General features: G+C 33.6%; 1 protein-coding gene across 1 annotated transcript; it reads right to left on the bottom strand.

The window, feature by feature from the left end:
* Window positions 1-14: 14 nt before the first annotated feature.
* upf2 (UPF2 regulator of nonsense mediated mRNA decay) lies at window positions 15-22,689 on the bottom strand. The gene is made up of 22 exons (XM_058773325.1): window positions 22,565-22,689; window positions 20,828-21,196; window positions 18,447-19,226; window positions 17,205-17,365; window positions 16,952-17,128; window positions 14,943-15,080; window positions 14,617-14,720; window positions 13,832-13,917; window positions 13,573-13,681; window positions 13,327-13,440; window positions 12,021-12,137; window positions 11,752-11,937; window positions 10,792-10,995; window positions 9,591-9,866; window positions 8,450-8,633; window positions 6,376-6,521; window positions 5,394-5,495; window positions 5,215-5,313; window positions 3,887-4,057; window positions 2,275-2,416; window positions 2,019-2,139; window positions 15-1,049 (listed from the first exon to the last, which is right to left on the bottom strand). Exons 1-22 carry the CDS (start codon window positions 22,567-22,569, stop codon window positions 1,040-1,042), a joined length of 3,801 nt encoding a protein of 1,266 aa, XP_058629308.1. The 5' UTR covers window positions 22,570-22,689; the 3' UTR covers window positions 15-1,039.
* Window positions 22,690-25,068: the final 2,379 nt, after the last annotated feature.

Genomic DNA, 25,068 nt, shown 5'->3' with positions numbered 1-25,068 from the left:
CTAGAAGAAAAAAAAAAAAATCACAAATTCAAAGCACAATACAAACAAAAAACACAGAACAGAGAACTAAATGAAAAACTGCAGAAAGGTGGATCTCACAAAATCTATGCATTAAGAAATTTAGGAAGAAAATACTTTTTTGCATTGAAAAATATTTTTAATGACAATTAAATCCCTAATGTCTCATTACAGTAATATTTAAAGTACATTATTTTGTCAACCTGAATTTAATCATGTTGTGGTTTTATGAGTTTTAATAATGTGTCTGGACAGAATGAGCTGCAAATCTAGTACTGAAACAAACCTCCGTTGGCGATTTAAGTTCTTCATCAAATTTGTGACTTTAAAGATGCTTGAAACAGATGTTCCCGTTTCCTGGTGTCGTTCGGCTCAAGCGTATCACCAGAAACCTCGGTTAGATCTTACCTGTTCACCCACAGGCGTCCGGTTCGACTGCATTCTGATCAGCTGCACTAGTTAGCGACTCGCGACGGCTGTAAAACAAGCTGGTGAGTGTGTTTGAGAGCACAGACACAAAGAGAGACATTCTCACGGTCACAGGAAGTCACTTTACTGCAACAGCGAACAGGTTTACAGCTGCGTTCAGCCCATGCACGTCTCACTCAGGATCGGTCGCTGCGGACCGGCTGAGGTTAAAGAGAATAAACAGCAGGAGAAAGAACAGAACACGTCCCAAAGTTTGTCTGAAGAACAAAAACACTGAGTTTTCCTCCGTTAGAGTCTCGGTTCGCTCGCTATCGAACCATCAAACTGTACCTGACACAATAAAACCACCTCCGCATTGTGTGTGTGTGTGTGTCAATGCAGAGACATTTCAGTCTCGCATATATATATGTGTGTGTGTGTGTGTGTGTGTGCGCGCGTTCCCATCCGTGTCCACCAGCTGATGCGGCTCGTCTGGTTGCCGTGGTGACGCTGCAGTCAGGTGGGTGTGTCTCCGTCCCAGAGCAGCACCGCTGTCCATCTCTCCATGTCTCTCTTGCTGTCTTTGACTCGTCGTTTGCTCAGTCTGACATCATCAGCGTCTCCTGCAGTGCACAGGGTCAAAGGTCAGGGGTCAGTGAGTTGATCTAGGTTGCACAAAATGTAATAGTGATTTTATTATTTACTAATTTAATTGTTTTTATAGATCAAACTTGCAAGTACAATTTTATTTTTTTTTTAAATAAAGGTTTTTTTGTGCTTGTTTGTAGGGCTGCACAATTTGGACGAAAATGTTGATTACATATCAATATTACTATAAAATAATAGTATAAAATAATGAATAAAATGATAAAATAAAAGTTGTTATTTATTTGTAGAAGAATAATAAAATACAATAAATACAATATATAATAAAATAAAAACAATAAATAAAATAATTTAATAGTACTATATAATTCATACTAATATATAATAATAATAATGATAATAATAGTTAAATGCATTTTTATAAAGGTTTTAAATATAAGTAAAAATAAATAAAATATCAATATTAATATTACTAATGAAAATGTTAAACAAAATAATAATTATTACTATTGTTATATTTGACAGTAAAATAAAATGATTTGAGAAGTCATATCATGATTTTGGTTTTAATAGTGCATCCCTAGTTGTGGGTTTTTGCTTATAATATTTGAGCGTTTTGTTGATTTCTGTGGTCATTAGACAGATGGATGAGCTCCTGTGTGAGTGAGTGTGTGAGAGAGTGAGTGTGTGTGTGTGTGTGTGTGTGTGTACCTGTTTTTCTATTCAGGTGGGGACTTAAACCTGAATACACACAGACTCATGGGGACTCGTGTCACGGGTAAACAAGCTAATAAATCACACAGAATCAAGTTTTTGAAAATCTAAAAATGCCTGTAGTCTCCTGTAAGGGGTAGGTTTAGGTGTAGAGTTGGTGTAGGACAATAGAATATACGGTCTGTACAGTAGAAAAACCATTACGCCTATGGAGAGTCCCCACAAGGATAGCAAACCAGACGTGTGTGTGTGTGTGTGTGTGTGAGTCTGACCTGCCGCCGGTCTTGAAGATGAGGTCTGCGTTGGGCGCTCCTTTGGGGTGCTGGTAGCGTGGCCTGCGCTCTCTGTTGGTGTTTGCGGGAGCGGGTCTCTGAGCGAGCGACTGCATCATCTCTGAAAGCACACACGAGCAGATGCTCGATCAGCAGCTGTGACACACCGAGGCCCTGTCTACACTACAGCGTTTTCGTTTTAAAACGCATAACTTTTGCTTTAACAGGGCCTGAGAAAGCTGCGTCAGCGACTCACCCTGATAGTCCTCCTGCTCCTGCCGCTCGTTGATGTCCAGCGTCAGCTTCTTCATGCGCATGCGCTCCTCCTGCTCCGCCTGCTGCTGGTTGAAGTGATTCGCCGCCAGATGAGACGACAGCGGCACGTTCAGGATCTTAAACTACACACAGAGAGGTTCCTCATCAGATCACAGAAACATTAAACTATTTAACAATCAAATGACAACGATCACCTTTAATTCATTATTTAAATCATTTTATTATTTTTTACCACTTTCTTAGCAAAAAATAAATTGGAATAAAATTTACATTTAAAATGTTATTCTTAAAGACACGTTATTTCTGTGGATAAACTAAGATATTAAAATAAGGAAGTATATGAAAACTTATTTTAACAAAGGACAAATATCACCTTTAATTACTTGTTTAAATATTTATTTTTTATATTACATTTTATTTTATGCAATAATTGATCATTGAATTACATTTTTAATTAATTTTATTTAAGATCTTGCATATAATTTCTGTGGATGAACAGAAGATTTTAAGCTATAATAAAGTGTGATTCTTTAACAAAAAAAATATACAAATATCACAAATAAATTATTTAATTAATTTAATTATTTTACTTGGCTCTAAGAAAGCATCAAAAAGTAACAAAAATTATGACGTTATTTATAAAAGGAATTAAAGGCAATATGTGTCCTTGTTTTTAGTTAAAATACTCCTAGCTTAATTCCTTGTTTAAATCATTTAATAATTCTTTTAAACTTATTAATTTTATTTACATTTATTCTGGACAATTTTAGAATTTACTTGCATTTTAATTAATTAAATTAATAAATAATCAATATTAAATTATTCTTAAAGATCACATAAAAAAAAAGTAAAAAAATATTTTGCACTTTTACTAAATGTTAAACTAATTAAATTTATTTTACATACTAATTGTAGATATTAATACGTCACTTGTACAATTGTTATTATATTTAAATTTACATTTAGCAGACGCTTTTTTAATACCAAAGAGACTTACAAATGAGGACAATAGAAGCAATCAAAATCAACAAAAAAGCAATATGCAAGTGCTGTGACGAGTCTCAGTTAACTTAACAAAATACACGTAGCAAGGTTTATTTATTATTATTATATAATATAAAGAAAACAGATAGAATACAAAATGATTAGATAAGCTAGGGTTAGTTTTATTTTTTTTTTTTTTTTAAGAATAGAATTAGAATAGAGAGTGCTAGAGTTGGAGGGTCAAATAAAGATGGAAGAGATGTGTTTTTAGTCGAGTCTTGAAGATGGCTAAGGACTCGGATTGAGTTGGGCAGGTCATTCCACCAGGAGTTGTTACCTTTTCAGCACAATTTCTCATTGCACACAGCTACATGTTAAAAACACTCTGGCAATACAGATGTAGTGAGAGAGACAAAGAAAACAAGTTTCTGAAAGACTGTGAAGGGTTAAACTGGGTCGCTGAGACACCAGCAGAATGAAAACAAAGACGCTGTGTGTGTGTGTGTGTGTGTGTGTGTGTGTTGTAGTTTACACTCCCTAAGCCACATCCTGAACACACCCTGCAGACCTGGACCATTCCAACACACACACACACACACACGCTGTACCTGCTGTTTGTTGCCCTTGCGCGTGAGCATGACGAACTGCATGGTGTCGCTAATGTCTGCGTCTGCGTCTGCGGTGCAGGAGGGGGCGGGGCTTTTCTTCAGCTGGCTCTTTAACTGCAGGGGTATGGCCACATCCAGCTGATGCACCTTCACTGCCTCTCCACTGCGCTGCTGCTCACACACACACACACACACACACACACAAAGATATTAGAACTCAGATACGAAGCTGGAATATATAGTGCATATATTACATTTCTTGCTAATTTCTTTACATTTTAATAAAATTAGTTTCGCAACTTATTTAAAATTTTATGTGCATTGAATTACATTTTTAATTAAATAAATACATTTTATTCTTAAAGATCATGCATGTCATTATTGAGGTATTAAGCTATAAGAAAGTACTTATTTTTTATTACTTTGCACTAATTTATAATTAAATAAAATGTTTAATTACATTTATTTTATTTTGCACCAAGTAGCAAAAAAAGAAACAAAAACAATAAAATTATTTAAACAAGGAATTGAATGTGCTTTATAATTTTGTAATTTATTTAATATTTAAATAAACTGGATTTTATTTTAAAATAATTAAAAAAATAGAATATATTTTTAAATCATTTTAATTAATAAATTATTTTAATTATTAACGTAATTGTTAAGATTAATACAGATTAATTGTTGAAAACATCTAGTAAATTTCACAGATAATTACAAAGAATTGGCAAGTAACACAAAATTTTAAAGTAGAAAGACTGAAATCGTATTTTGTTGTAAAACAATAATCTGTTTACTTTTGGAACGTCAAAAACATTTTTTTTTTAAATGTATTTTATTTGCACCATTGTCCCTGAATTATTAAATTATTAAATTGTGCATAATTTCTCACTGCACAGCTACAAATATAGATATAAATATTCAAGCCGATAGTCTTTATTCCTCCTCATGTTGTTTCAAACTTGAATGCTGTTATTTTTTTGTGGTTTATAGTAGAAAATTTTGAAGCAGCTGTTTTCCATTTAAAGTGGTCATAGTGACTACTGCTTTTAAACCCCAAAACTGACAAAAATACACCATTGAAGTATCATAAAAATAGACCATATGACTTGGAATAGAGCACACAAGTGCTACTGACTACTTTTCTAGTGTAGCTTTATAAAATAAAAGCATACTTCCAGCACTACACTAGCACATATGTGACTTTACAGTATCCAGACGTGGACTAAAAGCCATAAAGCTACACATTTTAAGATTAAGAAAGTAAAGAGGGTCAGTTTTGGATGTACAGGAGCTAAAGCACAGCGGTTTAGAGAGTGTTTGTGCACCTGCAGGTTTTCCAGCATCATTTTGTCCAGCGCCTGGATGAAGTCCTCGTCCTCGGCACACGCCACGTGTTTGAGTCCTCCGCCGCGGATAGTGACCTCCTGACCAACACAAACATCAGCGTTAACTCAGAGCTCAGAGAAACCGCCAAACACCCGCCTCAGCCCGACGGCACACTCACGTTATTCTCCTCATCCGTTTCGTTCTCTTTGTTGGAGTCGGTCAGATAGTCGGTGTTCTCCTCTTCCTCCTCACGCTCCTCTTCCTCGTTGTCTGAGCCCTCCTGAACAAGTGCGCGACAAAACACATGGTTTAGCTGATTAAATTATGTATAAATGTTAAATCCATCTTGTCTCTATACACTCTTTAAACAATCTTTTTTGTTTTAAAGCACATTTATCATAAGACAACAGAAAAAAAAAGTTTAATGTTTAAAATACGTGTATAAAATGTGTTTGTGTGCGATTTATTTATAAATGATCATAAGTGCTAATATAAAAGTATTTTTTTAAATGTAATATTAAATTGATTTAAAAAGTTATATCATTAATTGAATTTGAAAAAATTATATACAAAATTAATATTAATATTAATATATATATATATATATATATATATATATATATATATATATATATATATATATATATATATATATATATCTGAATAGCAATTTTTTATGTTTATATTTGTGTGTGTATTTTTTATTTATAAATGAACAAAAGTGGTTTTATCAAAGTAAAGTAATTTGTACCTTTTGGCACTTGGCATTTTTCTGAGAAACATTAATTGAATTAGTAAATATGTTTTTATATAAAACTTATAATTTTATGTACAGAATTTAAATTAAATGTATAATGTTATATATAAAATGTATAATATATATATATAATTAATATAATAATAATAATATTATATGTGTGTGTGTGTGTGTGTGTGCGCGAATGATTGTAATTTGGTCAAATTATTTTTTACCAAATATAACCAAAAAAAATCCAAAATGTGAAAAATCTATAAAGTTCAAGTGGTGATTTTTTAATTTGCAAATGAATTTCATTTTGATTTTGTAGTGACTCATGCTGGTGTGTGTTTTTCTCCAACTATATGTATGAGAGAGGAGGCGGAGTTTACAGCTGTCAATCACACGTCTGAAAAACAGTCACCTCCTCCTCGGGTTCATTCATCTCGCTCTCGTTTCCAGACTGCTCCTCGGTCTCCGCTCCTCCCTCGTCTTCATCATCATCATCCTCCTCATCCAGAGGCTCGTTCTCGCCCATGGCGCTGGAGGAGCGGCCGTCTTTCTCCAGGCCTGGACACACACACAGGAATGCTGTTACTGACCAAACCAGACCACAAGGGATAAAAATAAACCGGCACTACAGAACGATTGTAGTTTAAAACCAGCCGGATGACAGACACACACACACACACGACAGCATTCCTGAAGAGCTATTCTGGGTCTGAGCTGCTTTAATACTGATACTCTTACACTCGCCGCAGGAATGTGTGTCTTTCTCTCAGCACACGTCAGGCATGAAGCGTCAATGACCGAATGCATTAAAACATACCAGTGTGTGAGGAATGCTGCTCGACGGGGAGAGCAGAAACATGAGTGGAACAACTAGAAGAACGATTGCACACACACACACACACACACACACACACACATTAGGGCTGGGCGGTGTGACGGTATGTGGGTGTTTCCTCAAATATGGCCACATTTGGCCTTGAAGACTTCAGCAAAACACTGCATAAAACACACTAGCACTCGGTTATTTAATCAGTCTGCTCCACTGTCCAACAGTGAATATCAATCTAAAATCTGAACTGTTTTATAATATTATAATTTGTTCTGTTTCATAATATTAGTTTAGGTTGAGCCTTTAGTTGTAAACCCTCCTCCTTTTTAAAATGTTGAACTGCTTTTGTACTGACGTCAGACTGATTGATTCATTTGTTATGAATTATCATAAACTAACAGTCAAACTATTAAAACATTTCTGTTAAATAAATAAAATAAAAATTAAACTAAACAAAAATATAGAAATATTGCCTTGAAATCAAATTGAAACACTAAAATTACTACTTGAAAACAGAACTAAAATTGAAAAACAAATTAAAAATAAATTAAACCTAAATGCTAATATAAAAAATAAACTGACAAAAGCACAAACAAATTACTTAAATACAAAAAAAAAAAAAAAAATCATCACTTACCACTTTTAATTAAACTCAAATTTAAAACTGAAACAAAAATAAATGAAATCAACATACTAATATAACACAACAACAACAGTTATTAAAAATTAAAAAGAAAATTAAATTAGAAGCAACATTTAAAACCGAACTATGACTAAAAATTAAATAAAGATATATTAAACCTAAACACTAATATTAAAAAAATGACAAAAGCACAAAACAAAATTACAAATCAAACTAATTTTGATTAAACTTAAATTTAGAAAATTAAACAGAGCTAAAACTAAAATAAAATAAATCTACATAACACAATATAAATAAAATATATACAAGTATAAAAAGTACAGAAAATATAATAAAACTAATAATTGTCAAAAACACATAACTACATTAATAAAAATTAAACAAATTAAAATGAAAACCAATATATATATATATATATATATATATACTACTAAAAAAACTACAATAGTATCTAAACAAAAATAACACTGAAACATATATGAGTCAACTGATATTTTGTGAAATAAAAGGAAGCTAATCAACTGATGAAGCAAAGTAAAGTACTTCATTCACTGATTATCAAAAACACTCATTACCTCATGCAATACACAATTTCCATCAGTACTAATTATATTGATATATACAGTTAATATGACATAAAATGCTCATACTGTACGATTCTGGCCATACCATGGACCCCTAACACACACACACACACACACACACACACACACAGACACAGACACACACACAGACACACAGACACACACACACACACACACACACACACACACACACACACACACAGACACACACACAGACACACACACAGACACACACACAGACACACACACAGACACACACACACACAGACACACACACAGACACACACACAGACACACACACACACAGACACAGACACACACAGACACACACACACAGACACACAGACACAGACACAGACACACAGACACAGACACACACAGACACAGACACAGACACAGACACAGACTCAGTCTCAGACGAGTGTTTTACCGAGTTTGACGAGGAACTCTCTCTCTAGCTGTGTGACTTGAGCACAGGCCTCATCCAGAGACGAGCACAGCTTCATTTTGGGCCGCAGCATCTCCAGCGTGTCTGTGATCATGTACTCGATGTCGATGGGGAACGGCTGATCTTTAGTCCACACATCCAGACTCTTCTTCCACCAGACGTACCTCTAAAACACACGCAAATAAACAGCGTTTCACGGCGCTGAACATAATATATGTAGTCTGGAATAATTTGAGTTTTTTATGTTTTTGAAGGAAGCCTCTTCTGCTTTTCAAGGCTGCATTTATTTGATCAAAATACAGTAAAAACAGTAAAATTGTGAAATATTATAAATTGTGAAAAAATAAATATCACGGTTTCCACAAAAATATGAAGCAGCACAAACTTTAACATTGATAATAAGAACCATTATTAATAACTGAGCACCAATAATAGATCATATTTGAGCACCAAATCATATATGATTAACAATGATACATTTGTGTAATTAAGAGTTAATGCATTTACTTAATGTGTTTAATTGCCATAATAATAATAATGTCACAATGCAAAATAAATTACTACATGTACCTAAAAATAGGCTTCAATTTCATTATGCAAACATAATATTTTTTGTTTTAATTTTTATAATTATTTTTGGGAGGCAAGTTATGATACAGACATTGCTTCAAAGGAATGTTAATATATATATAATAATATATATGATAAAAAAATACATTCAGATTGAAGAAAACTCATTTGCTGTCACTGTGTTATTTTTTAAAATATGAAAAAATTTACAAAAACACATTTATACAATCTAGTATTACATAACATTATATTAATATATAATTATATAATACAATATATTTAATTTTATAATTACATATTGTGATATATAACTTTCAATAATAATTTTAATATATTTTATCATATTTTTACAATATTACTGTCAAATACTATTTTAGTATGGTGGAATTTAATTATCGCTGAAATTCAATTATGAAATATCATCTATGAGCTCAGAATGATGCCAACATTTATGACTTTATTCTATTGACAGCCCAGGTTTTACCACCAATCACAGGAGACCTCGCACACGATCATCCGTCTGTGATTGGCTGGTCCAAAGGCAAACGCTCACCTGGAAGTAAATGAGGAAGCAGTCGAGCTTCTTCTTGCTGGAGCCGCGGTCGAAGTACTGTCCGCAGGTGTCCAGCAGGGTGCAGACCAAGCGGATGCGGAACAGGTGCTCGGGGGGGTCCAGCGGGCTGGGAGAGCCGTCTGTGTTCACGCCGAACGAGGTGAAGGAGAAGAGCGTGCGGAAGATAACGGCAGACTCCACCATACGGTAGTTATACAGCTCACCCAGAAACTTAGCGCTGCTGATCCTCCGCTGGTTAAACTTGGGCTGGTTCACCTGAGAACCAAACACACATCAACATCTAAAGCAGAGAAATCTCTAATCCAAGCATTTGAATTGCATTAGATAGTTACTTTTTGATTCTGACTTGTACTTTCAAAAAAAAAACGTTTACAGTTATGTGCCTTCTGTGTGCTGATACGGTGACCGGTCTGCCGTTCTATCAAACGTTACGTAACTTCATCTTTACGTTCTTAAATTTAATGCAGATTTCAGATTGTTTAATATTAGCTGTCAATCACTCAGTCACTGCTTTCCGCTGTCAGGTGACCGGGAGCTAACTACTGCAGGAAATGCAAAGGGCTGAAGAAGAGAGAAAATAAAAGGAAACAGATTTCTTTTGTAAACCACCTAAAGTTACAAATAATGTTGCTGGTGATAGCGATCACGTGGGGAATGTTGACCCAGCAGCCGAAAAGGCGGCGTAGTTTTCAGAGAGAATGGTTGAACGACTTTGACTGTGCTCTATGCACCGCTTCACTTTAAAGCCTGAGGAGAAGAGACTTAAAAAATTGTAATATTTAAAAACTTTTGACTGGTAGTGTATATATGATTAAAAGTGATACATTTCTGTAATTAAGAGTTAATGCATTTACTTAATGTGTTTAATTGGAACGAAAATAATGACTTGAAATCTTATATTAGGACTAAATATTTGATCAACATTGAACTGAATTGGTCTGAATAATGGCACTATTGTCTTTTTAGAGCTGCTTTACAGTAATTTTTTTCTGTAATAATAATGTTAATGTTCTGTAATTAATGATGTTTCTGCAATATGATAATTTTCCTGTTTATTACTGTGAAGCTGCTTTGAAACAATCTGTATTGCATAAAGTGCTATAGAAATAAATGTGACTTGACCAGAACTAATGCAATCAAGTAATGGGTTGTAAACATGCGCACACACACACACACACACCTCCATGCCGAGGCGGATGTCCTCCAGCACGCCGTCCACCACATGAATGCCCACGTCCTCCTGATACGCCACCAGTCCGGCCAGCAGGTTGGCCACGCAGTGGATGCTGTTGTACTTGACGTTCCAGATGTTGATCATACAGCAGATCAGGTAACTCTTCACTTCAGGATCTTGCCAGGGCACCTTCCTCATCTGCCTCAACACCTACAGACAACAAAACTGAGTTTACACACAAGTAAAGCTAAATGCACTCCTCCAGTATTTTGCTTGTTTTTTTGTGACTTTGTCGATTGGGAACAGCCTAAAATAAATATAATACAAACACTTATTTAAATGATGTACATTTTATAAATAAATAGTTATATATTATAATTTTTCAGTTTATTTATATTTTACTATACACACACACACACAATTTTTAAATAATAGATACTTTAATAATACTATTTAATAATAAGATACACATTTCATATACATTTTATATTTATGCTTTTTGATGTTTTTCCTACTATATATGTATTTATACTTTTACTATATATAAAAGTATAACACACACACACACAATTATTAAACATGACACTTTTATAATAATGCATAATAAAATGTGTATTTTAATATATTTTTATAATATATTAATGTTTTTAATGTGTTTTTAAAGTATTTAATATTTTTTTCATAATATATTAGATATTGCAGTATTTTTATATTTAATACATTGTAATATAATTTAACATTTATATGTAAAATTTGTTTATATAATGTATAGACTAATTAAAAAATTATATATATATATGACCACATACACTGCTGAATGTCAGGAGTGACAAAATTGACAATCACACTGCTTAATGTTCACGCTTCTTTTGGCCACAAATTATAATAAATATATTTTCATATTTAGCATGATGTGGGCCACAAAATAAATGCGGTACCCCTGCGTCCACCGCATACGTGACACACCTTCTCAGTGGTGACCTTGGACAGGTCTTTGTAGAGGAGTTTGCGGATGTACTCCTGCAGCGGCGGCCTCTTCCTGCGGACCGTCTTCTCCATCGGCGGCGGGTTGCAGTAGTAATAGGCGTTCTCCACCATTGTCACGTAACGCACGTCCAGATGCTGAGCCTGTTTCTTACGCATCATTTGCTCCTGTGAACACACACATGATCAACAGCATGAAGAGGGCGGCTGCAGGTTTGCATGTTTGCGTGTCTGTTTGTGTGAGGACGGACCAGTAAGACGCTCGTGCGCAGGTGAGATTCTGGTGAGCGGAAGAGAAAGCGTCCACACGTCTCCAGCAGTGTGCAGGCCATCTCGATATGATGGTGAGAGAAATCAGACAGCAGCATCTGCACAGTCACAGACACACACACACACACACACACACACACGCACACAGAGCATTAGAGATTCTGGAATAAATGTCTGTATTGAGGATATGATGATATCAAAGTTTCAGCAGTCAATGTTATAATCAGCACATGAACTTTAATATCACAGCAAAGCTAAAATGCTACTGAACCAGTGCTATTTTAGTATTACTGATATACTATTAGTGTATTAAAAATTAATTTCATTATAATATTTGCAGGGTTTTTTTTATATTTTCAGTTTGTTTACATTTTTTGTAAAAAAAACTTTTAGTAATTAAAAAAAAAATCTTTAATATCTTTTTATTTCATTTATTTAGTACTTCAATTTAAAATTATTTTATATATCAGTTAGTTCCAGTGTAATTTTAGTATCATTAAGATATTATTATAGTTTTTATTTATATTTTCAAGATATTTTTATATTTTCTGTTATCATTTTAATTTTAATTAGAGTTTCAGTAATTTTGTTGTTTTTAGTCATTTCTATTAGTTTATTTTAATGTCTACATAGTTTTATTAATTTTTATTTCAGTTTAATTTGTTATTTTAGTACTTCAAGTTAAAGTTATTTATTTTTATTAGTTAGTTCCAATGTAACTTTAGTATCACTGAGATACTGTTATATTTGTTAATATTTTGAATATATTTTAATTTTTATATTTTCTGTTTGCGTCTTTAATTTAGTAAATGTTTTTGTAATTATTTGTTTTTTTCCTATATAGTCTTTCATGTCTATGATTTGTTTTTATTATTTTAGTATTTGAAGTAAAAATAAATAAGTAATACATATAGATTTTAATTTTATTTCAAGTAACAAATGTTTTTCTTATGGTTTGAGATTTAGTTTTTGTTTTAGTTACAGGTAACTATAAAAACCCTGGCTAGTCTGTTTAGTTTTCAGTTCTCTTATTAATTCTATTAACATTTCTAATTTAGTTTTAAAGTTTTTTTAAGTTGACATTTTTCATCTAATATTTATATTTTATTTTAGCTTCATTTCAATGACCAAAAATGATTTTTAATGGTTATTAAAAAGAAAATATTTACACTGTATTGAACTAAATAAAAATAAATCAAATTAACAGAGACCGCTATCATTACATTTTTAATTTTAGTATGGACTTCATAATGAAGCTAGTGCACACTCTAGGGGTCATCAGCTCACCTTGAGGCAGTGCAGTGTGTCCGTTTTGGAAAACATCTTGAACTTGGCCAACTCCCCGATGAACCTTACCGTCTTATTCTTGGTCTCAATGTTGATTTGGTCCTTCTTTCTGATCTGTAAGAAACACACAAACACACTCACTTTCATGTGGTATTTGTGTGAAACTGGTTTCTGGTGACTTCCAGACCCAGACCCATTTTAGGGCATCCTGACTGTTAGCGTTTAGCTGATGAGAAACACACTCACATGAAATCTGAAATCTCCTTTGAGCATTGAGCAGAGGTCATCAGCTACATCAGACATACACGGGTGCAGAGTGGCCACCAGACGAGCGTAGAACGGCAACAGATCCAGCCTGACACACACATATGTAAAATTATTAATGCACAGCCACACTTCAAATCTGAATGAACACTTGATAAAATCAAATGACTGAAAACTCAAGAGCTCTGGCTCCATCTAGTGTTCACATCTACAGATGCTGTAAACACACACACACACACACCTCTGTCTGGGCACCGTGAAAAGAGCTCGAACCAACTTCCTGCGATTGGACTTGGTGTTCATGTTCATACAGAAGTCCATAGCAGCCTGAAAACACAAAGGAACAGGTTTGAACACAAAACAAGCATAACAACCCATCAGCCCTATATGACCAAAAAAAAAAAAAAAAATTGGTAATTGAAATAAAGCTGAAATAATATAAACATAATAAATTAAAAACTTAATCTTAAATGAAAATTAGATGTGGAAAATAAATAGATTTAAGATAAATATAAGTTTTTGTTTTTTAATCATTACAATGATAAAAGCATAACAAAATGACTAAAATAAAATGAAAACATTAACGAAAAATACAAGTATTTAATGAAAATAAAATAAAATAAAATAAAAATAATAATATATATCTATATATATATATATATATATATATGTTGAAGTACTAAACTTACTAAAACTGAAATTATATTATATTAAAGATGAATAGAAATGTTAATAACCAAAACAACAAAATTACAAACAAAAAAAATCTGAAAATAAACAAAATATTTTATGCAAAGCTTTAAAAAATTAATTTTAAATTTAATTTTAAATTTAATTTTTAAACTAAAAATAAAAAATTATAAAAGCTCAAAATTACAAAATTAAAATAAAAACTTAAAATCTAAACATGAAATAAAATAAAAGTATTCAATTAAAAAAATAGAATAAAACTTATAATTGAAAGAAGTTTTAAGTTGAAGTACTAAAATGATTATTGTGTGTGTTTTGTGTGTTTTAACTCTTTACCTTGTCAATCAGGTCTCTGTTGATGCAGTTTGGGAGCTGCTGGATGAAAGCGTCCACGATGAGTTTAAGATGAGAGCCGGTGCTGGCCTCCTCATCCTCCTGCTCTGTACACACACACACACGACATGACATGACAATTCAAACACTGACTTTTGATAATCAATCTGCACATATAAAGAATTACAGTCACTGGGTGAAATAAAAAAGAGAGCAAAAAATACAGATAAAGTCGGGCTGCTGGAAAGATCCCGCACTTCCCTTTCAGTGCCCTCTGGAGGTTTTGGAGGTGCATTGATCAGTGTGTTTTATTGAGAAAGCATGTTTACCTTGCTCGTCCAGTATCTTTTTGGCCAGTTCTTCACTTTCAGTCTCGTCAGCTGTGTCCAGATCTATCGGGTCATCAGTGATGTCCAGCACTTCCAACTCCATCTCCAACTCCTCAGTGCTGTTTCCCTCTCGTCCTTCTGCACACAAACAACAAAGACCACATAATGTTTCACATACTTTAAAAAAATAAATAACTCTATAAACATAAACTACTAAAAATTACAAAGACACCAAACAAAATAAATGCAAATTTTACTACAATGAAAAAAATAAAATAAAATAAACAATAATTCAAAATATATATATAAAAAAACCTATAATAATATAAAATTAATCAAAATGACTAACTAAAATTAAAAAACTAATTTAAAACTAAAATAAAAACTGATTTTTAATATTAATAAAAACTATAATCGATATCTCAATGATACTAAAACAACACTGATACTAACATCACTACAACTGAAATAAAATAAAAAAAGCTAAATAGGAAAATAAAAGCAATAAAAATTGTTAAAAAAAAATAAAAAATCCCAAACTATTCAAAAGGAAATTACTAACAATTACTAAAAAGGAAAAATGTTAATATAAAAATAAAGGTTAATTCTAAAGAATAATAACTACTATGGGTCCAGGGCTCGCAAAATCGCTAGCCCGACGTCCCGGGGCTATTGTGTTTTCCAGTCGGGCTACCAAAATGCATCACCGCCTGCCCGACGGGCTCCTTAAATACAGATCTCCCGCGGGTCCTTAACTCTGAAAGTGAGTTATCAAACTTAAGGCCATAAAAAGTTTTAAATACGTTAAATGGTATAAAAAAATGTCTTAATTATAATTTCAAGAGGTCTTACAGTTGGGGACGGAAAGACATGAGTCGCGATACGGCAGGATTAAACTTCAAAAGGCAATGATGTCATTGAATAAATATGAGCGCGGCATGTTTCAAGTCAAAACGTGACGCGGATGTCTTTATGTGAATGTATCTGAAGGGAACCAACTGTCCTCAGAAACGTGTGGTTGGCATTTTAATTTCATATTACCTATAATTCCTGATAAAGCTGCGTTTATGAGCGCGGAGCTGCTTTGTGTACAGCGTTTCCGGGGAAACCGCAATATTTCAGCGCTCCTAAAGCGCCACCTCGTGGCAGAGAATGAATTTGCATTTCCAATAAGCCTTTCTTACTGTTTATGCTCAGATCAATGCAAATATCAACTTTTTACGCAGCAAACACATAGAGTTGTAAATGAGAAAGAAGTTATGCCTTCTAAAAATTTAAACAATTAAGACAGTAATATTTATTCGTTTAAATTAATATAATAATTGATATGCTTGATTTATCCCTTTTCATAAAAATGGTCTATAGCAGGGGTGTCCAAACTCGGTCCTGGAGGGCCGGTGTCCGGCAGAGTTTAGATCCAACCCCAATTAGACACACCTGAACCAGCTAATCAAGCTCTTACAAGGCATACTAGAAACTTCCCGGCAGGTGTGTTGAGGCAAGTTGGAGCGAAACTCTGCAGGACACCGGCCCTCCAGGACCGAGTTTGGGCACCCCTGGTCTATAGCCTGAAACACTGTTGTATAAGATTTTTGTTTTTGTGAAAACCTGTATCTGAACTGTAAATCATGTAATTTTATGGCTCAATACTGTATGTTACCATAGACATTGTCCAACCCTGCTCATTCTGTGTTCATTTTACTTGTACAGCTCTTAAAATGGGTCATAAATTGCCTTAAATTAATTTTTTTAAATTCTGCAGATACCCTGTAAATAGTGAAATAAGATTCCTTCCTTCATATTTGTTGATATTTGTGTATTGAAAATATTTTTGATTGACATTTAAACTCCTATCTGATTTTCTATATTTAAAAAAAAAAAAAAAAAAAATTATTAATTAATTTTCGAGCTACCAAAATCTGAAGAGTACCTGCCCGAAGGGCTACCAGGGATTTTGAAATTTTGCGAGCCCTGGACAGTATATAAGTAATAGTGAAAGCATTCAGTACCTTTGCTGGTTTGGCTGCCCTTCTCGTTGTCCTTGAAGAGGATCGCAGGTACAAACGCCTTCAGATCCACCATGTTCTCGTAGAAGTTCCGCGCGTCCTCGTCCTCCCAGATCCCTCCATCCAGATCGTACTCTCCCGGCTTCCCCGGCGTAAAGATATCGATGCCTGGACCGTGTTCTGCCACACAAATCAACAAATCACACGCATGCCAAGACAAACTCTCACACAGATGAAGTCGTGCCGACTGTCGCACCTTCCTGGATGGTTTTGTCCTGAGGAAGTTCAGGCATGTTCTCGTCCAGCAGATCGGCCAGCGTTTGCGTGTTTGCCAGCAGCTTCTGATAGGAGGTGGCAAACTCCTCATACTGCTTATGTCTGTCCTCGCTGAGCTCTCCTTTAGAGTGCAGGATACGCCTGCACAGAGACACAAAACATTATTATTACTATGAAAATAATTCCAAAGCTGAAGCAGAAGCACATCTCAGAGCAACACACAGCACTGTTTCTGAATCTGCATTTTTGAATGAATCGGTTGAGTGAATAATTCAATAACCCATACATAAAGACAGAAGCGACTTTCTGAAGGGATCAGCTGGACTGAACGAATCATCGAGTTAATGAATCACTGACTCACTCATTAAGATTTAAATAAATGAATTAGATAGGGATACATTTAAGTAAACACATTTATGCCAGTTATGAGCTTCATTAAACAGTCTGTGTAAATATCAGTGTTATTTTATTATAGCTTTATTTTTATATTTTCTGTTTTCATGTTAGTTAAAGTTTTAGTCATTTTGTTGAGTGTTTTCAATATTTTTAATAGTTTAATTTTATTACAGATTTATTCATATTTTTAATTAGATTTAATTTTCATATTTTCTGCTTTCATTTCAATTTGAAAGTTTTGGTCATTTTGTTGGGGGGTTTTTGTCATTTTTATTAGTTTTATTTTATAATAGTTTCTAATAAAAATTTTGAAGTAGTTTTTATTTGTATATTTTCATTTTAGCTAAAGTTTTAGTAATTTTCTTGGGTGTTTTTATCAATTGTATTTTTTTTTTCTTTTACATGTCTACATTTTATTCTTTATTTCATTTTTAGTTATTTTCGTATATAATAAAAAAAAAAAAAAAAAGAGAAATGCTGCCTTGTCAACTAGTTCTTATTTTGTTTATTACTTTTTTATATATTTTACAGTCTGATTGTGACATATTATTCTTACTGAATACATTAATTAAATATATGACATAAAAGAAGATGCACACATGCTTAGAAACTCACATTTAACGCTATGAAAGATTCAGAACAAAACCGTCCAGAAATTATGGCCTCTAGAAGGTAGTTTTACTATATCGGAATCAGAATTTTGCAGCGTGAATAATCAAATCAAATCGAATCGTAAGTTGCTCTTTTTACAGACATTTATGACAAATTTCCACAGTTATTAACATTGTGTAAATGGAAGACTTCTGCGAACCATATCCAGACTGACCTGTTCTGTCTCTCGATGTTCTGCAGCTCTCGGTGGTCTTTCTTCAGGTGTTTGGTGAGGGAGGTGAAATATTCTCTCAGCAGGTTCTGGAACGGCTGCTGTTTCTCCGCATTAATGATCTGACTGGGAGGGAAGGACAAGCCGAACTTCTCCACCGCGTTCTTGACCTTCCGCGGCACCAGCCCGGCGATATCGTCTCCGCAGTGCTTGCAGAAGCTGATGATGACGGAAACATGAGTGTGCGTCTCTCGGTCGGTGCTGATGATGTTCTTCAGCTGCTCGTAGATGAGCGAGAGCCCTTCTTTATCCGTGAACAGACCCACGATGGTGAGCTCGGCGATGAAGCGCAGGTCGGTCCGCAGTTTGCTCACGTTGGGCGACTTCTCCTCCTTCCTGGCCTCGAAGTGCCTCTTCCAGGCGGCGAGGAGAAGCGGTGCGAAATCGACGTAGCGCTGGTGGAACAGGGAGCAGAGATGCACGGCGCAGCCCACGTCTGAGATCTTCAGCTTGGCCTCCACCATGGAGCTCACGGCCTCGCCGATGTACTTGCTGAGGTTGAGAGAGTCGAAGTCCTGCGACAGCGAGCCGCGCTGCTGCTCCGTGAGCGTGCGGAGCTTCTTGACGAACGCCGTGTTCTTCTTCAGGCTGGAGTCCAGGCGGCTGAAGAAGGCCTCCTCGGGACGCGTCTCCTGCACGTGCTGGTTCTTCGCTCGCAGCTCCTTCCTGCTGTGGTGACGCTCCCACGCCTCCTGCTGAAGCTGCTCGGACTCCTCCTTTTCCCTGAGGAGACACAAACAACAAACTGTGATTACAAAGCATCAGAGTTATTTTAGTAGCCCCGAATATAAGACGACCCCCCTTTTTCAAGATGTACCTTTTGGAAAAAGGCTATTTCCAAAAAAAAAAAAAAACACTTGCGTTTTTATTAAGAAATTGTTTTTTTCTTAAATTATTTTCATATTGCATATTTTTTCCTATTTTAATTTTTGTTTTGAAAGTATGGTAAATACTTGTAAAATGTACCAATCACATTAAAAAATATACTTTTTGATGTATACAACAGGTAGCCCCTCTGAATTATATAACATTTAGGCTATCCATCTCATAGTAGCCTGCCAAAATTTCATTAACAGTAGAAGTGAAATATTATTGTAGTCTTCAAATCTGGCAACTGTCTTAGATTTTAAAATCACTTACAGAGGAAGTTTGTTCCATCAGTCATGACTCATGCCACTGTAAGCTTTTCTTTTTCTTTTGTTTTCAGTCACGATCTTCTAACATTATTACAACATACTTTACATTACTTATTTCTTGGCACGCTCGTTTTACGTGTATTTGGCGCCACCTATTGTTGTGGGTCTAGACCCTGAATATAAGACGACCAGCGAATGTGTTTTTTCAGATGTATTTCCAAGAAAAAAAACATCGTCTTATATTCGGGTCAATACGGTATATTTTTATTAATAACTGAAGTAAGTTTTTTATTTTTTCTGCTTTTATTTTAATTTTTGTTGAAGTTTTAGAATTGTTTGTGTGTTTTTGTCATTTTTATCAGTTTTTTGCTTTATCAATGTCCATTTAGTTTTAATATTTTTTTATTTTATTTTGCAGTTTTTGTTATTTTAGTATATCAAGGAAAATTAAATGAAAATGCAATTTTCTCGGAATTAGATGAATTTGGAGTTTTTAAATATTTTATTTTATTTTAGTTAATCTTTATTTTATTTCAAGTAATAAAATGTTTATTATGGCTTTAGTTATTAACCATAATAACCCTGCAAAGCAAAACCGCACATTTTGATGAAATTAGTTTTTATTTTTATATTTTCTGTTTTATTTTAATTTAGGTAAAGTGTTTTGTTTTTTGTTTGTTTCTGACGTTTTTATAAGGTCTTTTTTTATACGTCTATAAAGCTTTTATTTCTTTTTATTTCAGTTTTAGGTTTAGTTATTTTAATACATCAAGTACATCAAATAATAAATCAAATGAAAATGAGAAATGTTTCCTAGGGAACTCGATGAATTACATTTTTAAATTTTATTTCAGTTAAAATTAATTTTTTTCAATTAACAATTTTGACTGGTGTAAAAAAAAAACATAAAAATATATAAACATAATTATTATTATTTTTTTTTTTAATATAACAACAAATAAAACTTGGAACTTTAATCAGAATGCTGTATTGAAAATTATGTTTTTCAAAGAACTTGGTTTCTTGTTGCAACAACCACAACTTTCTACTTTTCATGTTTAGTCATATTTTATATTTCATATATTTATATTGGTAAATATGATTTTAAATAAATATGACCTTAAAAGTTCCTTTAGTGTTTCAGAAAAAATATAGAGAACTCTGTGCTACATTGTCCAGCCCTCTTACTTGAGCTGTGCAGCCTCTTCCTCTTTCTGTCGCCTGGCCTCCTCCTCCAGGAGCTTCTTCTCCTGCTCCTCCTGCTGTCTCTTCTCCTCCTCCTCTTTCTTCTTCTGCTCCTCCTCTGCCCTCTGCTTCTCCTCCTCTTTCTTCTTTCGCTCCTTCTCCTCCTTCTTCCTCTTGTCCTCCTCAGCCCGTCTCTTCTTATCGTCCGCCGTCTTGCCTCCGTCCTTCTTCCCGCTCATCTTGGTCTCGTCTTTGCTCTTGTCACGAGACGTGGCGGCCGGTCTGTCTGCGTCTCTGTCCTTGTTGCTGACGGAGCCCGTCTCTCTCTCCTCCATGTTGACGGACTTCTTACGCTCAGCAGGCATACTGCTACTGCAAAACAAAACAGAACAATAAAACAAATGAAACCGTATCTGTTAATAAATACAAACATAGAGTCAAGGGTTGTGTTTTGCATACTGCACTGTATACTGCTTTTTTATTTATTATTATTATTTAGCATTTTTAATCAAATTTTGCATTGAAAAATATACTGTTTACAAAAATATTTTATTAAATTTTGCATATGGCACATGATTTAAAAATTATTCGTATTGAAATACTGTATACAGCATACTGTTTTTAATTTTTTTTTTTGCATTTTTAAACTAAATTTGCATTAAGAATATTATACAGCATTTTTTTATTTTATTTTGCAAAGGTTGCATATGACACACTTCAGATTTTGCCCATGGAATACTTTTTTGAAAACAATTTGGCAGTGAAAAATTATACTGTAATATAATACTGTAAATAATAAAAATATAATAAAATAAAATATATACAATTTTCATTAAAACATTGTTGTGTATACAGCATACTGTTTCTTAAAACATTTTTATTTTTAAGTTACACTTTTAATCAAACTTTTGCATTTAAAATATTACACTGTATACTTTTTATTTGCACTTGTAATCAGATTCATTAAAAATGTCAGTCACTCTGGATAATCTGTACTCCTGCATTATGGGATATATCATCCCAGTCTGCTCTGGTTGTATATGTATACCCCACATTTTGGCCATGCCGTGATTATTTGATTTGTTTATTTCATACATGTAACGCAGAAATACTGCCATAGTCCAGGTCAGGTGGTCTCAGCACCTGTCACTCCTCAAACACACCTGTCAATCACGCTCAGGTGTGTTTAATGAGTTAGTGGTTCATTAACACTAGACTCTGCAGGAGCAGAACTGACGTCTGATATACATGCACCTGTAGACTCAAATACAGCCACGTTCCGGTTCCGTTCGGAGGCTCAAACAAGCCAAACCACACACAAACACTCCCAGAACACATTCACACACACGTATCCTACATTGTATAACCTATAAAAGACTCTCAATAAAAAAAACCAAAAAAAAAAACAAGGAACAAACGCATCGATCAAATAAAAACAATCAGCAACATCTACATTAACAAAAGCCGGCCAAATAAACCAGATAAACACTTTCTATCACTGTCATCTCAATTAATAATATGCAGAGTTCATATAAAACATAAATGCGATCATTTTAATGAAGCTATTTGATGTTTTAACTGAGTGTTTATGAATTAGCATTAGCCGTTAGCTGTTCGAGGCCGCTCATATGTCAAATATAAACACGTTTATGCCGCAAACAGACGGAAATGATAGAAACAAAAAGACTTTCTGTCAGTCAAATGAACATTGATATGTTTTGAATGAAATGTCAGTCTTACCTCATGTGCTTGTGTTAATATTCATAAGTTTAGTCTGTAAATGACGGCGCTTGATAGTTTTCAATAATAGGACCCCTGAATTTGGCGTCCCCAAACGTGCCTGATCAAAATATATTATTCGCCTCAAAAATAGCCTACGTGAGGATAAAACCGATACAATTACAAACCTAGAAAAATACATATAACACGTACATATACCCTAACCCTAAAATAAATACATACCACACCTCCAATGTTTAGCTTAAACCCGTTTAATAAACGCCGCTTGTATGTTCATTTTATGTTTATTTCATGTTACAGTAACCCTTCAGACACAGACAGTGTAAACTTTATTTATTTAGTTTAATCTGTTTAATCTATCTATCTATCTATCTATCTATCTATCTATCTATCTATCTATCTATCTATCTATCTATCTATCTATCTATCTATCTATCTATCTATCTCATTAATCAACAGAACGATATACGTATATTGCATTTATTTATAATAGTATAACAATGTAAGCTTTGAGATTCGTTTAGTGTCATTTTTATTTAGTTTAATCTAGGTGGCTAGCTTGCTAGCTAGCTATATAATCATGAACCACTTGGAAGATTGTACTAATTTCGCAGAATTTTGAGTTACAAATAAAAAAAATTTATTTAAAAAAAAAACATACAGTTGTAGTTACATATTCATTATTCAAACAACTACTTATAAAAGTAAGCTTTACATCAGAAAGTGTCATAAACCTGAGAAACATCTGATATGAAAAACGAAAAAAGCTTGCAAATCTAGCCTATATACATTTTTTATTATAACGCCACAAAACTATTATATTCGTGGCCTGCAGATGGCGCTATTGACACGGGACAAACGCACACATTTGGAAGAATTCATAAGTCTGGATCCACTGGGTTTTGATCATTTGTTCATCATCATCTCTGTCTCATAAGTGTGTCTTAACGCTTTTGCTCAGGTGGCAGATGCTGAAACAGTGCCTGAGGTGTTCAATAAAACACAGGTGAAATGAAAACCCCAGTCCTTTATTGTCTCATGTAGGGGGCCTCGTTTAATGCAGTGAAGTTTTAACTTTAATATCAATCACATTCTCGGCAATGTTTTCTCCTGAACGCAGATTTCAGCCGAGCGGAGAGCAGGTTTTGATGTGCCACTGGGAATATTTCCAGGTGAAATGCCAGGGAAATACGGTCAAGGACGTGATAATGATTCTAGCAGGAGATGCATTATCTCAGGAAAAATGACAAGCCTCGCAAGGACACCAGAGCTCCTTCTGCAGCATAATGTGCCATCAACTGCACCAACAACACGTTTATGCAAAGACTGTGATCTGTCATTGTGAAGGTGAACTTATGCAAACACAGTTCTTAAGATGCACCTCATATTCATCTGACCACACTGTAATTAGAGAAGTCCAGTACAGTCAGTGCTTCTCAACCGGGTTTGCTTCGGGAACCAGATTTTACATTTCAAAATGAAGGTTGTTTTTACAGTGACACCATAGAAAACCCATCTTTGGTCTCCTAAAGAGCCTTTCAGTGATGAAAATGAAAAGAGCCATTTGTTCTTAGCGTAAAGAACATTTTAATAATCTAAAGAACCTTCTTCCACTATAAAAAAAAACATTATTATTATTAAGTGCTGTTGCAAGTTTGGACTGTATTTTGGATGTTTATTTTTTGGCATTTATTTTTTATTTTAAGAATTGTTATTTGTGTTTTTAACACAAATCTTAACTAAAATCTGTTTATTTGACCAATTAATTTTTTAATCAGGATCAAATATGATATTTATATTGAGTTATTTTCAAATTATTTACTTCTTTGTATTACGTGAAATAAATGTACGTTTTGAGAATCTTTTGTTTTTATTTTATTTTTAGCATTTTTATTTGTTTTAAAAACTTATTTGTGAAAAATACTATAACAGAATTACAGAATTAAAAGTAGGGCTGTCAAATGATTAATCGCATCCAAAATAAAAGTTTTTGTTTACATAATATATATATATATATATATATATATATGTGTGTACTGTGTATATTTATTATGTATATATAAATACATTACATGTATAAATTTATATTCTTATATTATATATAAATATACTGAACATATAAGATTTTTCTTAAATATATACACACACACGTGTTTGTATTTATATATACATAATAAATATACACATTATACACACATATATTATGTAAACAAAAACTTTTATTTTGGATGCGATTAATCATTTGAAAGCACTAAATAAAAGTTGCTATCTAAACGATTAATCTGTTTATTTTACAGATATTTTTTCCAAGTTAAAACATATTTATAATTTTAATTATATTTATTTTCAAATTATTTACGTATTTCTAATTTTACAAATAATATGTCAAATAAATATAAATTGCATTGCAATCACTGACATCGCCTAATTTGACTCTATATGACTGCATTTATTATTTGCATTTAGCATTGTTTTTCCTCTAATATCTGCGATCAGAACGCAAC

This window comes from Onychostoma macrolepis, chromosome 04 (assembly GCF_012432095.1).
Source record: "Onychostoma macrolepis isolate SWU-2019 chromosome 04, ASM1243209v1, whole genome shotgun sequence".
NCBI classification, from domain to species: domain Eukaryota; kingdom Metazoa; phylum Chordata; class Actinopteri; order Cypriniformes; family Cyprinidae; genus Onychostoma; species Onychostoma macrolepis.
This window is presented reverse-complemented; position numbering and strand designations above follow the sequence as displayed.